General features: G+C 57.4%; 1 protein-coding gene across 4 annotated transcripts in view; it reads left to right on the top strand.

Annotated features, from left to right (window-relative positions):
* Nucleotides 1-13,805, top strand: part of USP36 (ubiquitin specific peptidase 36) — a 37,682-nt gene extending 23,877 nt beyond the window's left edge. For 3 of the 4 annotated variants that reach the window (XM_032429533.1, XM_032429534.1, XM_032429531.1), the window contains 10 exons: nt 10-110; nt 798-936; nt 3,150-3,815; nt 4,465-4,592; nt 6,456-7,031; nt 7,459-7,670; nt 9,625-9,726; nt 10,337-10,452; nt 10,820-10,970; nt 11,688-13,805. In XM_032429533.1, coding sequence (XP_032285424.1) covers nt 10-110; nt 798-936; nt 3,150-3,815; nt 4,465-4,592; nt 6,456-7,031; nt 7,459-7,670; nt 9,625-9,726; nt 10,337-10,452; nt 10,820-10,951 — 2,172 coding nt within the window. In that variant the 3' untranslated portion in view covers nt 10,952-10,970; nt 11,688-13,805. Of the gene's footprint in view, nt 1-9; nt 111-797; nt 937-3,149; nt 3,816-4,464; nt 4,593-6,455; nt 7,032-7,458; nt 7,671-9,624; nt 9,727-10,336; nt 10,453-10,819; nt 10,971-11,665 lie in introns of all 4 variants that reach the window. The other variant, XM_032429532.1, reaches the window with a different exon arrangement.
* Nucleotides 13,806-15,419: the final 1,614 nt, after the last annotated feature.

Below are 15,419 nucleotides of genomic sequence, written 5' to 3'. Positions count from 1 at the left end.
CTCCTTCAGGCAAGCAACGGACAGTGGTACCAAATGAATGATTCCTTGGTCCATTCCAGCAACATCAAGGTGGTTCTGAACCAGCAGGCCTACGTGCTCTTCTATCTGCGGTGAGTAATGCCTGCCCCCGCCCCCGTGAGCTCGTTCCCTCTGTTCTCCCTGGCCTGTTCCTGTGTGCACATAATGGAGAGCTCGCCGGGGTTGGGGCGGGGGGCGTCCACAGGGAAGTGCTCCTCTAGACCAGGCCAGCCCGCTGCTGAGGAACAGCCAGCGCCTCTGGGAAGGTCCGAGCACGATTCCACCTGCGTGCTCCACACCGAGCTGACTTTGAGTAGAAACGGGAAAGTTACCTCTTCTTCTTGCCTGTTGCCCCAGATGAGATGTGTGTGGGCGTCGGCTTGCTGACGCACCTTCCTCTGGGCAGCGAAGGAACCTGTCAGAGGGTAGAGGCCGCAGCCGGGCACCTTCTCTTGGGGCCAGTTGTCACCGACCTGGAGGTTGGAGGATGTGGAGACTGGAGGCATTTTTGCTGCTTTGTGGCTGTTCGGCTGAATTTGGGCGCAGTGACTGAGGGGTCTCTGGCTTCCTGGTAAAAACGAGAGTCTAGTCTTGGAAGGTTCCGCCTCTGCTGGGCTCTCTGTTCATGCTGAGCAGATCCCCGAGGCTCTGTGACAAGCCTACATTGTTGTGGGGGCACCGTGGGAATTCAGAGAAGCACGCTCGGGCATCGGGGTTCTCTCTGGGGCGCCTCTGGGGCTTCACTAAGACATCCCTGACTGGTTCCCTTCCTTCCACAGAATTCCAGGCTCAAAGAAGAGTCCTGACGGCTCCCTCTCCAGGACTGTCTCCTCCGTTCCCGGCCGTCCAGGCGTGGTTCCAGACCACTTGAAGAAGAACATTGGCAACGGGGCCGTTGGCTCCCCGCTGACTGGGAAGGTACGTGTTTCAAAGGATCCTTCCTGCCTGTGCCTCTCGGGACCATGGAGCCCCCCCCCAGACCTCTTCATGCTCAGGAACTTAGCTCGATGGAAGGAGAGCTCTGTGTGTCCTGTTTTATTCCATGTTCTCTCTCAAATTGGTCACGAGCTGACATTGGGGGAGGAGGAGGGACAGTGATGAGAAAGCCTGACCCAGCGAGCAGATCAGACAGTAACTCGGCGTGCCCGTGTCCTAGGCCAGCTGCCGTGCACCCTCGACCTGAAGCATCTGGGGAGAAGTGCTTTCTATCCTCACAATTCAGTATTGAAAACATGGATAGTTTCTAGCAGTGTTAATCTCCTGCTTTTGATAATTATGCTGTGGTTATGTTAAAACATCTTTGTTCTTAGGAATATACATGGACATATTTAGGAGTAAAGGGACATCGTGTCTAAAATATATTCGGATGCTCAGGAAAAGAAACATCACACATACATGCGTAGACACACATACGTGGAGTGAGTGAGCGAGAAAGCTAATGTGGGAAAATGTTAGCAATTGGGAAATACCCTCGTTTTCAAGTTATTTTTGTGTGTATTTGAATTTTTCTACTACAGATCAGTTTTATTAGCAGAGTAGTGAGCAGTTTCCTTACTACAACACAGTTTATGACTCACAAACAGGTCGGTCCTTTCTGTTGACTGCGTTTGTCATCCTCCCCCTTCAGTCTGAAGGTCACATCTGAAGCATGCTGTGGGGCCTTCACGGTCCACAGGGCGTTGGTCCTTACGCAAATCTGCATTTCCCTTCCAACGTGTGAGAAATAGGGGCATTGGGGTTGACGTGGCAAGGAAAAGCCACGGCCTGATGGCCGGGGGGTTGTCACCGTGGCCCAGGCCAGGGGTCGGTACCACGGGGCCACGCTGCTGGCCAGCCACATTCGCACCACAGAGGTAACGTGCCACACGTACTGCAGTCGCTTCCACAGACTTAAACGTCCAACGAGAAGGTCTGAGCGCAGCAGGAAGATGCGTTCTCTTTAGAGAGAACATAAGTAAAGGGTAAGTTATTTTTAAACGTAGGGAAAAAGAGAAGAAGAAACTCGGAGGAAAGTAGAAGTGAATTCTCAGCAAGCCTCCAGAAGAGAGAAGACTGTAAGACAGAAAGTATAGAAAAACAAACAATAAATTGGATAAATTAAAATTTGAGTTTCTGTGTGTGAAATATTAGAAATAAAAAAACTTCTAAAAATATTTGCAGCAAGTACAACAAAAGGTTAATGTTTCTAGTACATAAAGGGCTCGTCCAGATGAGCTCAGATCACAGGGTGTTAGGGTTAATGTAGTAAGAGCCAGCAATGGTGTTGAATTAGCAAAGATTTTGAAAAAGAGCTGCTTGTTGCCGGTGAGAGTACAGCGCGTGCCCTGCGCAGGGTGTGTTGGCATCCGTGGGAGCGTCCATAGGCTGGTAACCATTCCCGAACACGAGCGGGGAATTTCCTAAGTAGGGAAAAAGGTTTAGTCTGTTGGTTGGTCGTTCATGGAAGTGTTCAGCAACCAATCAGGTGGTTGTTAAGCTCTGACTCTAGAAGACCTCGCACTAGTCGGGAGGCAGGAGCGGGGAGCAGCACAGCCCCGGGCCGTGTAGAGCATTTAAACAGAGCCAGTGATTCAGACCCGGCAGTGAGGCGTCTGTGGAGGAGAAGGATGGGGTACTTGGTCGGGCGCTGTTCATTTCCGCGGCAGCTGGAGACAGCGCAGGTTGTAGAAACTTCACGCAGCGAGGCGGGTGCTGGTCACACGTTAAAGACCTTCGCCAGGTGCGTACGACGATGCTTCAGGCAGTGCGTAGGTGGAACTGGGCGCACCTGTGCAGGCCAGAGCTGTCCCGGAGATCAGGGCCAAACAGAAGGTGCACTTACGTTTGGGCAGTGGGTGGAACTCTGGTACTTTTTTTTTCCTTTATACTTTTTTGTATTTCTTCACTCGTGATGAAAACATCCTGCTTTCAGTAAAGGTGACCGTAAAGATACACACCCCCATGTACCCAACTCAGAGAATACTGAAAGTGTTCAAAGAAGCAGCAGTGTCTTTACCGTGTGTCCATGTAGATAATCTGTCTTGAGTTGCTCGGCAGAGACCCTGCCTGCTCAGAAGGTGCTCTGACCTTGTGTGGGAACCGCCAGCCTGCACTCCCTCCAGGGTGTGACCGTGTCCTCTGCTCTCCTCCAGCGACTGGACTCTGTGCCGATGAAGAAGCTGCCGGCCACTGAGGAGCTCGGCGTGCCCATTTCCAGGAACGGCTCCGTGTCGGGTCTGAAGTCTCAGAATGGATACGTTCCTCCAAAGCCACCCGTGGGGTCCCCTTCCCCCCGATTCTCCAAAACACCCTCCCACGCACCAACCGTTCTGGATGAGCCTGGAAAGAAAGTTAAGAAGTCGACGCCCCTGCAGCGCCTCTCCCCGTCACGCAAAGCTTCTCAGGGGTTCCATGGGACCAGCAACGGGAGCGGCAGCAGGAGTGAGAGCCTCAGGCAGGGCTCCTGGGACGGCAGGGGTGCTGCCCTCTCTACCTCACCCAGGCTCCCGGCCAGAGTGACTGCCAACGGGCATGGGCCCAAGGCGGGTGGCGAGAGCCCCGAGCTCGATGGGAGGGATTCCAGCAGCTCCAGCCCAGAGCACTCCTCCAGCAATGACCCCACCAAGGCCCCCCAGACGCCCAGGAGCGGAGCGGCCCACTTGGGGGATTCTCAGGGAACACACTCCAGAGCGCTGCCGGATGGAGACGACCCCAAGGTGGTGAAGCCCAAGTCCCCTGTCCTGAGCAGCACCACCACCGAGCCCGCAAACATCATGTCTCCTCCACCAGCCAAAAAACTGGCCCTTTCTGCCAAGAAGGTGGGTGTGTGGGAGTCTGCCCGCCGGAAGTGTGTCTCTAGGGCTCACAGAGCAGGTTTGGTTTTAGTCTGGGGAGAGTGGGGGAATTGTGTTGAGGCCTTTGGCCTCCCCCGATCAGGGCAACGAAGCTGTAGGCATTTGCAGACTACACAGGGCTGTCCTGGGGCCGAGGCAGAGTTTGGGGGACCCTGATGTGATACACACTCCATACAGCTGCTGGGGCTTAGGGAGAGGCGGCAGGTCCCCATATTTGTCCATAGACAGAATCTCCTAAAGAAGCCTCAAGGGGAAGACGGGGCAGGTGCGGTGGGCTTTGCAGGGAATCCAAGCGTGGGGGGCGCACAAGACACGGGCTGGCTGGCACCGCTGTGTGCGGCACGAAGCTCGATGATGTAACTGTGCTGAGATTTTTGTTTAAATTTCCTTCCTTTTTTCCTTTTTGTTTCTAACCAAAAACACTTCTGATTCTTCTTCTACCATTCCCCTCCCCCACCTCCCCCCTTTTTTTTCTCCTTCTGTCCCCTCATCCTCCTTTCTGGGCTCTTTCATTTTTATTTTTATTTTTATTTATTTTTATTTTTATTTTCCCTCTTCACTCACGGCAACCTCTTTTAGACCACCAAGTTTTTATTTATGTCAATAACTGCAGGCCAGCACCCTGCGGAGGGCAGCCGACAATGACCTCCGTCCACCCCTCTCACCACTGTCCGACCTCACCTACCCCAGGAAAACCACTCACCCTGTCGCCGCCTCCTCCTGGCCTGTCTGTGCAATCAGGTGAGCCGCGGGCGCAGGCCCCCCGGGCCGGCCGCTCCTCCCCTGTGCTTAGCGTGTGCTTGGCTGGCGAAGATGCACATGGTCTCCAGCCTTGCGGGATGGACAGTGGTGTGCGGCTGGACAGGTACAGGGCGGATCCTGCACCGACTTCCTGTTTTCTCTCTCTCCATCCGGTAGAGGAGCTCCGGCTGGTCAGAGGCAGCCTGGTCTCTGCAGTCCTGATCTTTTCACTTTTGTCTTCATTTTCCATCCACCTGCTATGTCCATGTGGGGACGGGGATGTGCCCTGGGTCCCTCCCCAGTCTCGTGACAGGACTCCAGAGTAGAAGAGAAGGGCAGGAGTCCCAGAAGGACCCTGCGTGAACCCAGAGTCCTGTGACCCTGCTGAGGGGTGTCTTGCTGCCAGGATCATTCTGTATCTCCCACCAGCGCTCCCCGGGCTCTTCTCCGACTCCTTAGCCCTGCACAGAGCCTCCCTGCATGGGCTTCCCCTGGCTGTCCCCTCGTACTGGCTTCCGGAGCTTCCGGCAGCCGTCCAGAGCGGGGAGGTGTGGTTCTCTGGGAGCCCTGTTCAGGCTCCCCAATAGGCACACCTCCCGTCCCGTGACACACGGGGTGCTTATATCCCTTGGGGTGTTGAGTAGCAGACAGCTGAGTTACTGACACCTGCTTGCCCGGTGGCTGACGGAGCCCCTGGCAGCTGGGGAGGGAGGGAGGAAGGAAGCTGGGCGAGGCCAGGAGGTGGTTTGGGTGGTTTGGGCGCTGATGTGTCCTCCCCACCCTCAGCTGCTCCGGGCTGGGTGCTGGGTTCACGCTCCCATCACCCAGCCTCTCCCACCCTCACAGTCAGCCTGGACCCAGCACAATATTTTTGCATGTGGAAGGTCCTTAAGCGTGCAAGGTATTTACTGCGGGGTTGTTTTTTTTTTTTTTTCCTTTTTTGACGTAGAGACTTTTTTTTAAAACTTCCCAGAAGACGGTAAACGGAGTGGTAGAGCGGTTTGTGTAGGCGTCTGTCCTGGTTTCGTAACGGTAGTCCTGTTTGATTCCATAACCTTTCGAGGTCGGCATTATGGTCACTCGGTCACGAAGGAGGAGAGTGAGGCCTAGAGCAGAGGGTTAACTCTTGCAAGGTCACATCGCTGGCGGGAGGCGGGTCAGAGAGCCTAACCTGACGGAGCTCCTAGTCCCGCCCCTTCCTTGTCCCGCTGTATGATCAGCTGATTGTCCGGAGCCCCCAGATCAGAGGGAGATCCTAGTGCACGATGTACGGGCCTGCGCTGGCCCTCCTCGCAAGGCCGGTGTCACGGGTGTAAACGCCTTGGGGCTTGTGGGCAAATTCAGAGAAGTTTCTCGTAACAGACTCGTGTTGAAAATTAATAACGTTAGTTAGGGGCGCCTGGGTGGCACGGTGGGGCGGCCGACGCTTGATTTCAGCTCAGGTCATGATCTCAGGGTTGTGAGATCGAGCCCCGCGTCAGGCTCCGTGCTCAGCGGGGAGTCCGCTTGAGATTCTCTCCTCTCCTCTCTCCCTGTGCCCTTCCCCCGCTCACATGCATGCTCTCTCACTCTCTCTCTCTAAAATAAATAAATCTTTTAAGAAAGATAGTAATACAAGTTTGGAAAAATACTTTGAACTGCTTGGTGACAGGAAACTAAAAGGTTCTGATTTTTGGTTACTTTGATTTTCAGTAAATTTGCATTTTGTTGTTTTCCGCTTTTTTAAGTCAGTGGAATTTACGCGTACCTGAGATTCACACGGGGGGCGGGGGAGGACCATGGGAAATCCTCACCTGGGCGGGCAGGGGGCTGGGGGCGGGCAGGAGGGGCCTGCCTGTGCGTCAGAGCAGCGTGTCCCCACAGGGCACTTTCACCTGCTCCCCCACCATCCAGCCACCTGAAGCTCCCCGTCGGTGCCCGCTCCGCGTCACTGTCCAGTAGCCCCCGACCTCCCGGGACGTCAGACCCACAGAGCTGCTCCCCCGCCTCTGCTCTCCTGCCTCAGGTCAATGGGGGCTCCCAGGCCCCTTCACACCAGCTGCCAGAGGCCAGCAGGTCCCCCCAGAGCCTCGGTAAGAAGAGGAAAAGGAACCACAGGGGAGAGAGCCAGGGGCAGGGCTCAGAGACGAGCGCAGCAGCGGCAGCCTCTCCGGGGAAGAGGAGAAGGAAGAAGAGGAAGCGCGCGGGGGCCGTGGACGCCTCCCCCCCGCAGGAGGGGCAGATGCAGAGGCAGCACTGGCGCCCCGAGCACAGGATGGAGCCCCGGGCAGAGGTGCCCGCCGACAGACTGGAGGACCAGGGCGGACGGCAGCAAGAGAACGGCCGGCAGGCGGGGAGCGGGACCGACGGCCGCCCCGGGAGCAACAGGAAGAGGAGACGGAAGGGAGCGGAGGGCCTCGGTGTGGAAGACTGCCTCCCGCGGGACCCACCGTGGCACAGGTGAGGGCGGGAGCCGGGCCGCCCGGCACCTTCCCCAGCGATGCGCGGCCCGTCCCCGGTGGGGGGTCTGGAAACCCAGTGTGCTGGCCAGCCTTCCAGGACAGGACCGTGTCCTACGTGTCTCGACGGGCACGTGAGTGGACGGCAGTGAGTGTGCAGGTGGCCACGTGCCCCCGGGTCGGCAGGCGCTGCGGCATCCGGCCTGGAGGACTCGCCCGGGTTAGGTGCAGTTGTGGGCTTTTCTCTCAGGCTTGACTGTCGCCCCGGAAGCTGGCGTGCTTTGTCCTGCTCCCGTCTGCGGGGTGTTCTTGGGGTGGCTCTTCTGTGGGCTTGCGGCACGTGCCAGCTGGGAGTTCCGGGGTATCGACCTGAACCCCACTCTCACCCTCAGTTTGCCCGGAGCTCACTGTTGACTCTGACTTCCCAGGAGCTGCTCTCCCTTGGACGTCGTCGAGCTAGAGGCCACTGTGGCATCTCCGAGGAAAAAGAAAAAGAAAAAAAGACAGCAGGAGTCACGGCAGGAAGTAGAAGAGAACGAGCACCCTGAAGCCTGCAGGGGCGAGAGGCAGAGGGGCTCTGCTCTCCCTGGGAGCCCGCCCTCCCCGCCTGTGAACGGCAGGCGTCCCAGGGACGGAGCAGGTATGCGCCCGCGAGGAGCAGGGGGCTGGGCCCGGGGACCGCGTAGGTGTACGCGCTGGAGGGGGGCACCCGCGAGCACACCTGTGCCCAGCTCTGCCCTCAGTCTGTCCCCTTGGGCAGGCTGTCTGCCCTGTGGGTCACAGCTTCCCCATCTGGCAAAGCAGTCAGCCCAAACTACTCTTACATATTCTCGGAATACAGTGTTTCTTCTGATTCAAGGCTCTTCCTGCCTAAACTTTCCCCTAAAAACTCAGGGCCATTCAGCCTGGAGATTTTTTGTGATTCTTGAACTTGAAAGGTCGGGTTCAGAAGTTAACTTTTCTCTGCCTGTTTTTATAGTTAAGCTGTTTTTGTTTTGTTTTGTTTAAGATTTTATTTATTTGAGAGAGCAGCAGCAGAGGGAGAGGGAGAAGCAGACTCGCCGCTGAGCAGGGAGCCTGATGCGGGGCTCGATCCCAGGACCCCAGGATCATGACCTGAGCCGAAGGCAGTCACTTAACCTGCTGAGCCACCCAGGCACCACAAGTTGGGCCTTTCTGAAGACAATGTGGCCTCTTGCCTTTGGGGTTCCCAGCGCGTCGGCTATTCCCCAGGGCTTGGGTGCCCATGGCTAAGCAACTTCTCCTGGTTCTGTTTCCTTCAGGGCTGGCCAGGCTCGGCTGGGCTGTCCTGATACAGCATGTCCATTAGCGAAGGGGAGAGAAGGTCACACCTGCTTGGGAAGGGATCCAGCATGGCGGCAGATTCTGTGAGGTCTGCTCTGCAGCCTGGGGATCCAATTATGTTTGTGCTTTTGGGGGTGAACAGGCTGCTGGGGATGGTTTATGTTTGTCAGACTCCTGATAAATGAGTCTGTGACTAAACATTAATCCCATGACAAGGGGCGCCTGGGTGGTGCAGTCGGTTAAGCATCCAACTCTTAGTTTCGGCTCAGGTCATGATCTCAGGGGCCTGGAATCGAGCCCCACGTTGGGCTCCAGGCTCGGCACGCAGTCTGCTTGGGATTCTCTCTCTCCCTCTCCCTCTGCCCCTCCCACTTGTGCTGTCTCTCTCTCTCTCTCTCTCAAGTCTTAAAAAAAAAAAAAAACCCATGAGAAAACACTACCACTGGGCAATGAGGAGGGCAGCCAGTACATTGGAAGAAAGGCTCCTCAAAGGTGGTGACAGAGCAGGCTGGCGGTGGTCATCAGGCCACGGGGCTTGCTTTGTTGGCACACTGACCAGATGGAGATGCTCCCCGGGCCTCCCGGCCCACTGCCCGGTGCAGGTGCTAGGGCTGCGGCGGCCCAGCCCCTGCTCTGTTTGCTCTCCATCCTGATTATCGGAAGAGTTGGCTCTGTAGGGAAGGGCATTCACAGCCAAGAGATGGAGAGAGCGATGTGGGTGGCCCTGCCCGACCACTGGGCCGGGCTATGCTGTGGAGCGAAGGGCAAGAGGCTGGAGAGGGCGGCAGGGACCGGGCTTGAAGGTCACAGCGTCATTAATAAATTGGAGGCCTGGAGAGCAAGGGCAAGCTTGTGCTGAGGGAGGGGAGTGCGTTCCAGCAGTTGTAGATGGTTAGAGGGGGCCAGGCAGAAGTTTCTAGAAGCCTGAGGAGGGTGGTCTCTGCTGTCACCATGCAGCTGTCCTCGGTGGCCAGGCTCTTCCAGGATGCGGCTGGGAGGCAGCCTCCCCAGAAGCTGTGGTGACAGCAGCACTTGGCCATTCCCGCCAGTTCCTGCCATATCTCGTTTCTGGCCGTCTCCCTGTGGGAGGGGCGGGTTCCCCCCGGAGCTCCATCTCACCCGTCCTGCATCAGACCGAGGGCTCACGCTGCTGCTTGCAAGTTTTCAGTCTTGTTTGGGGGGTGGGTTTTTAGTCTTTTCCAACAGTTGATTTGGACGGTAGCTCCTCTCGAGAAGTAATCAAGTACCTCGTCCGAGGCGAACGTATGTAAGCGGTTCTCTGATTGCAGGGCAGGCCCCGGCTCCTCTTGTGTCCTGGAGCAGAGAGAGGGAGTCCGACGTGCTCCAGGAACTGCTCAAGTATTCGTCAGATAAAGCTTACGGGAGGAAAGGTACTGGTTTCGAGCATGGACTTCTGTCCTACGGTTCGCTCATCGGGCAGCAGAGGTCTGAAGTGGACCCGCTGTGTCATGATCCTGGGGCGGGGGAGTCACTGGGCTTTACGGGCGGGCAGAGGAATGTCAGCCGTGATCCTCCCTGAGCTTCAGCCATTGCACAAAGTCCAGAACCAGTCTCTGTGGGAGGATCCAGAATGCTGCCTCCCCGGGGGTGTGAGCAGAGGCGGGGAGAACAGATCTTGGGCCTCGGGGTGGCGTGGGCCGGCTTGGGAAGGGCGTGGATGGGACTCACCCAGCACCGGTGCTGTGCATCCTTAGTCTCAGAGAAAGAACGTGAGACCTTTGTCTCTCAGGTGAGGGCACAGGCTTGAAAGGAACTAAACTGGGGGCTGGTGGGACAGAGCTAACGTTTGCGCTTAAGGGACGGACCACTGTCCACGCTGGAGACCACTCTGCCCTCCCTCATCCCTCCCTGCATGGTCCATTTCACTGGAAGGTGGCCCTCGAACATGCTGAATGTATCAGGAGTAGGCCAGTCTGGGTCGGAAACACCATTCTGGAAGCAAGTGCACAAAGGTGCCGACGCTCAGTGTCTGCTTTGTAGTGTTGACATGGGGCGGCGAGGTGTCGGCTGTCAGTCAGGATGCCATTCGGGACAGCAGATGGGCCCGCGCCGCCACGGTGATCGACGACTGGGATGAAGAGTTCGATCGAGGGAAGGTATGGGGTGCACTTGAGGCTGGCGTGAGAGGGCACTCGCGGTGGCCCCGCCGAGGGCCGGGCAGGGAGGACTTGACCCTTTGGGGCAGTTTGAAGCGGCAGCGACATTGTAAAGTGGTCAAGTACAACAACGGGCGGCGGGCTGCTGGGCTCGGATGCCCACCGTAAACGTGTGGTTGCTTTGTTCCTTCCTCAGCAAGGTGGGGACAGTGGGGACACCTCCCTCGGGCCACGTGAAGAGTAAGCTGGTTGGTTCTGTAGCAGATTGAGACTCGTGTCCCCCACCCAACAAGCCTTCACGAGGAGCCACAGGGACCAGGGGAGAGCCCTCTTTGGGAATTGTGACGCCTGGGGTTTCTTTATGTAGGAAAAGAAAGTGAAAAAGTTCAAAAGAGAGAAGAAAAGAACATACAACGCCTTCCAGAAACTTCAGAGTAGACGGAACTTTTGGTCTGTGACTCATCCAGCTAAGGCTACCAGCCTCAGCTACCGCCGCTGACTCTGCTGCTGTCAGATGGGTTAGTGTGCGGGAGGTGTAGGGGGCGTTAGTGTGCGGTTTGTATCTCAGAGGGGGGTGGGGGGTGTCTAGTGCATGTGCGTGTGGTGTGTGTGTGTGGTGTGCGTGCGGTGAGGTGCACGTTAGCGTGTGGTGTGCGTGCGGTGAGGTGCACGTTAGCGTGTGGTGTGCGTGTGGTGTGTGTGCGTGCGGTGGGGCGCACGTTAGCGTGTGGTGTGTGTGTGGTGTGTGTGTGTGTGTGGTATGCGTGCGGTGAGGCGCACATTAGCGTGTGGTGTGCGTGTGGTGTGTGTGTGCGTGCGGTGGGGCGCACGTTAGCGTGTGGTGTGCATGTGGTGTGTGTGTGCGTGCGGTGGGGCGCACGTTAGCGTGTGGGGTGTGTGTGGTGTGTGTGTGCGGTGTGCGTGCGGTGGGGCGCACGTTAGCGTGGTGCGCATGTGTGTGTGGTGTGCGTGTGTGGTGTGCGTGCGGTGAGGTGCACGTTAGCGTGTGGTGTGCATGTGGTGTGTGTGTGCGGTGTGCGTGCGGTGGGGCGCACGTTAGCGTGGTGCGCATGTGTGTGTGGTGCGTGCGTGTGTGGCGTGGCACGTGTGGGGCAGGACCGGGTGTTTTCAGAGCGCCATCTAATGGTGCGTGTCGTCCGTGCGGACGCGCACTCCGGGGATGGCGGGACTCCCAGGGTCTCCCTGTCTTCAGGAGCAGCGTCCTGTGCCCACAGCCTCGGGAGACAAGGTGTCCCTTCCTGGGCCCTGTCCGTCTGAACTGAAGAGCGGCCTTGCGGAGGACCCCGCTGCCCCGTCGCTCCAGGCCCACGCTGTGAGCCAGCTGCAGGAGGACGGGACCTCCGGCGTCACCGCACACACCGTGACAAACCCCACGGTGACGCGGAGAGCAGGTGGCAGCGCGCCGGCCGGGAACCGGGACGGCGGTATGCGTGGCCTGTGGCCGAGAGCAGGGGAAGACGGCGGCTGCAGCCCTCCCGGCACACCGCCACGTGAGCAAGCGCCCCCAGGGCGACCGTGTGCGCTGGGCTCGTGTCGGGAGCCGTCTGTCCCCTGCTGTTGGCGGCCAGCACCGCCGTCCAGTCCTGCCGTCCCCATTTCCGCGGGGCAGGGACTCTGTCTGTATGCCTTACGTGTCCCCCTCAGAAAGGAAGCCGAGGCCGCCCCGCACCGCACCTGTCCCTTTCCTGGCATGGGGGGCGGCCCTGCCGGTGCGTCCCTCCCTTTAGAGGCCCTAGCCCATCTCTGGAGAGAGACGGCTCTTGGGTGGGGCCGTGACACGGCGTGCTGGCTGCCCTGCCAGCGGCTGGTGATCCCCAGCTGGCCTTGCCATTCCTTCCCTGCAGCTGCAGCGGCCCGCGGGTCTGTCTCGAGGTGGTGGTCTTGGGGTAGAATCCTTTTATTTGACTACTTAATGGAGACCTGCATCTTGACCAGGTCTGCGGCTTCCGTTAGCAATACGTTTCCTTCCCCTGATACCCGAGACTGGCTTTATTTGCTCCATTTTGTGAGTGCTTTTGAATTTAGATGATTGTATGACTCAAGAAGATCACTTTTTATCTTGCTCAAGCTGTGCCTGCGGACTTGTAATTTCATAAATACGGGAAACCCTCAGTTAAGGTGACGTTTCCGGAGAACCGACACATGACCCAGTAGCAGAAGGTGCAGAGGTCACTCCGAAAGTGACCCCGTGGATGTACGTCTCCGCTTCCTCTTCTCCAGAACGCCACACGCAGAGATGGACTGACGTCTGATGTGGACGTCCGTCCTCCACGGTGGCTCTTCGTGGCCTGAGGCCCACCGATGGCCCCGTCTGGCACCCCTTGCCGCCCGAGCCTTGCCGCTTGCTCTGGGGCCTGGGGGGGATCAGAAAAAAGTGTTCCATTTTCAGGGTAGGGGTGGGGAGATATGTTAATTTTTTCACGTAGGTAGTTCTTTTTGATTTTTCTTCCTGTTCTTACATTTCTCTTTGAAAAAGGTGGGGAGAATAATGACGCCCATGGCCCGAACTGGGTCTGCCTCTGGTCCCAGCAGGAGGGGAGCAGGGCACTGGCTGCATCCGCCGGTCTGGGAGCCTTTTGCTCTTTTCTCAGAGGACAGATTTCTCTGTTAACCACACCTTGTTCAAAGATGAGGGTCGTGTCCCCCCTCCCCCCCCCCCCCCCCAGCAACCCCTCGTGCCCTGTGGCTTTGTCATCTGCCACTTCGGGAGGGAAGGCAGGTGCCTTTATGGACAGGCATTTTTTTTTCCTCTTCTGGTGTTGACCTTCATTCCTGTACGGCCCTACTTTTCTGTAACGTTCTGCAGTTGGAAAGGGAAGTTGTTGTCTGCAGCACAGAGTTCATCTCTTTTCTTGCTCCCTCCGCTTCAAACCAGGCTCTTCCCTTTTCACTATGTAATTATGAAACCTTTTCCTGAGGAAAACATGCCCGCCGTGTCTTGGGCGGCGCTGAGCCCTGGCCTGACTGTTGGCAGCATTTGTCACTGTTCCGTAGGGGCGAGCCCTTCCCTCCCACACCCGGCCATCGGCCAAACTGGGAAGGGAAAGGATGGGCCCAGAAAATCAGTCCAAACTCTAGGGGACATGTAAATATATAAATATATATAAATAACGAAAGAAATTTATAACAGCAGTCACTTGGTTGACTTAGAACGTGGGTTTAATTTAACTTTGTGTTGGGGGGGTCGCCTCTCCCGGTGGTCCCGTGTGGCCTCACTCACCTGCCTTTTCCCGGTGGGCTTAGCCCACCACGTCCCCATGCACTGTGCCTCCGCTCCAGGGGCTGAGGCGCCCCCGATGTTGCCAAGATCCTGGTGCAATAAAACAGGTTTTTGTGAGCCCTGCCTGTGTCTTTGTGTTTTTCCCTTTGATTTTTAGGAGTTCGCATCCCAGCGTCCAGTTCAGCTGAAGGGTTCCCCATGGTGCACTTCCGGGTAACCCGTCAGTACGTGGGAAAGTTTGGAGCAGGCCTTCCTTAAGGATAAAGAGGAATAAAGAGATTTATTTAAATGTATTAATAAATACATTTCGTTTGAATTTAAGAAGACAGAGGGACCCTTTGAAGTGGCCCGCGGAGCTTGGTGGGTGATTCGCAATGAGCACTGTGTTGAGGAAACTTGGAAACCGTGTTCCACTGAGGTTTGCTGTTTGAGTTTTTTTACTGAATAACATTGGGATTTCCATAGGGAAAGTGAGAGGGGAATGGTAGGTGTTACTAAACTCTGAGTTTTCCTCACAGTCAGCAAGAACAACCCAGGCTCCGGTGTGAGACCCTCCCAGCTTGGAGGTGCACCGCCGGGAGCTGGGGCGGCCACGCGCGTCACACCCGCCGTCAGCCCCTGCTGCCCCGAGCAGACGGCCCGCTGCGTCTCCCGCCGCACGCTGGAGGGCGTGGTGAGCAAGACTACAACCCGGGGCCCACACAGGAACTTAATTTGGGCTCCTGGGGAATGTTCCGGTCTTGTCAGGCCGGGCCATCTGCTGGGCGGGAGGGTCAGGGTCTGGCTGATAACGTGTCCTCCAAGTTGGGTGAGGGCAGCAGGGGCAGCAGGTCCCTGCAGGGATGCCCGTGACAGGGAGGTTCCGTTTGGCCAGAGCAGCACCCTTGAGTGGGAGACGGAAGCGAAAGCAGCCCTGGGCAGCGGCAGGTTTCCCATGGGTGGGTTCTGTTCCGAATACTCCACGGGCACCACTGGGCAGGCCCGCCCCCCAAGTCCCACTGCTCCTTCCCTCTGCCCTTCAGTGTCTCTGAGCTCCCACCCAGTCGTGCCCCTCAAACCTGGGGACTCTGCCCCGTCACCGTGGGCGCTTGGCCAGACAGCAAAGTAGGAACAGGTGAGGTGAGACCACACCTGGACCCAAACAAATGGGGTGCCCGGTGGGGTGGGAGGGTTTGGGGTGGCAAGCCAAGCTCGTGTCCACAGCGTCTGAATCAGGCTGGGCAGCGGTAGGTTGGGGACCCCCTTCAGCCCCGTGGCACAGTGGTCGTGCAGGCAGGACCACGGCCTTCTGGTGGTTACTTTTCCAAACTTCCCCACTCAATCGTGGTGCTGGGTACACGTAAAGAAGAACAAGGCTACGTTTCTCAGGCAGGCTGCGGTCTCCAGGCCGGGACTGGGTGCTGTGGGTGGGAACCACGACGAGGGTGTGGCAGGGCTCTCCGGCGGCACCAGCCAGGCCGGGCTCACTCGAGGGTCCCTGACAAAGGCAAAGCACAGGGTATGTTTTGGCTGATAATTTAAGCGTGAACCGCAATTTGCCGGCCTCTGTACGTTGAGAGTTCCTGCGAGCTCCTGCATTATTTCTAGCAATAGTTGACAAGGTCTGATTTGGCCTTTAGACTCTGGAGGCCGACAGCAGTGCGTGAAGGCCCAGGAGGCCGAGGAGGAGGGAGAAGACGGGTGAGGATGACCAGTCCACAAACCAGCCAACCATTGCTCCGGCCCG

Source organism: Phoca vitulina, unplaced genomic scaffold (genome assembly GCF_004348235.1).
Source record: "Phoca vitulina isolate PV1807 unplaced genomic scaffold, GSC_HSeal_1.0 scaffold41, whole genome shotgun sequence".
Taxonomy (NCBI): Eukaryota; Metazoa; Chordata; class Mammalia; order Carnivora; family Phocidae; genus Phoca; species Phoca vitulina.
This window is presented reverse-complemented; position numbering and strand designations above follow the sequence as displayed.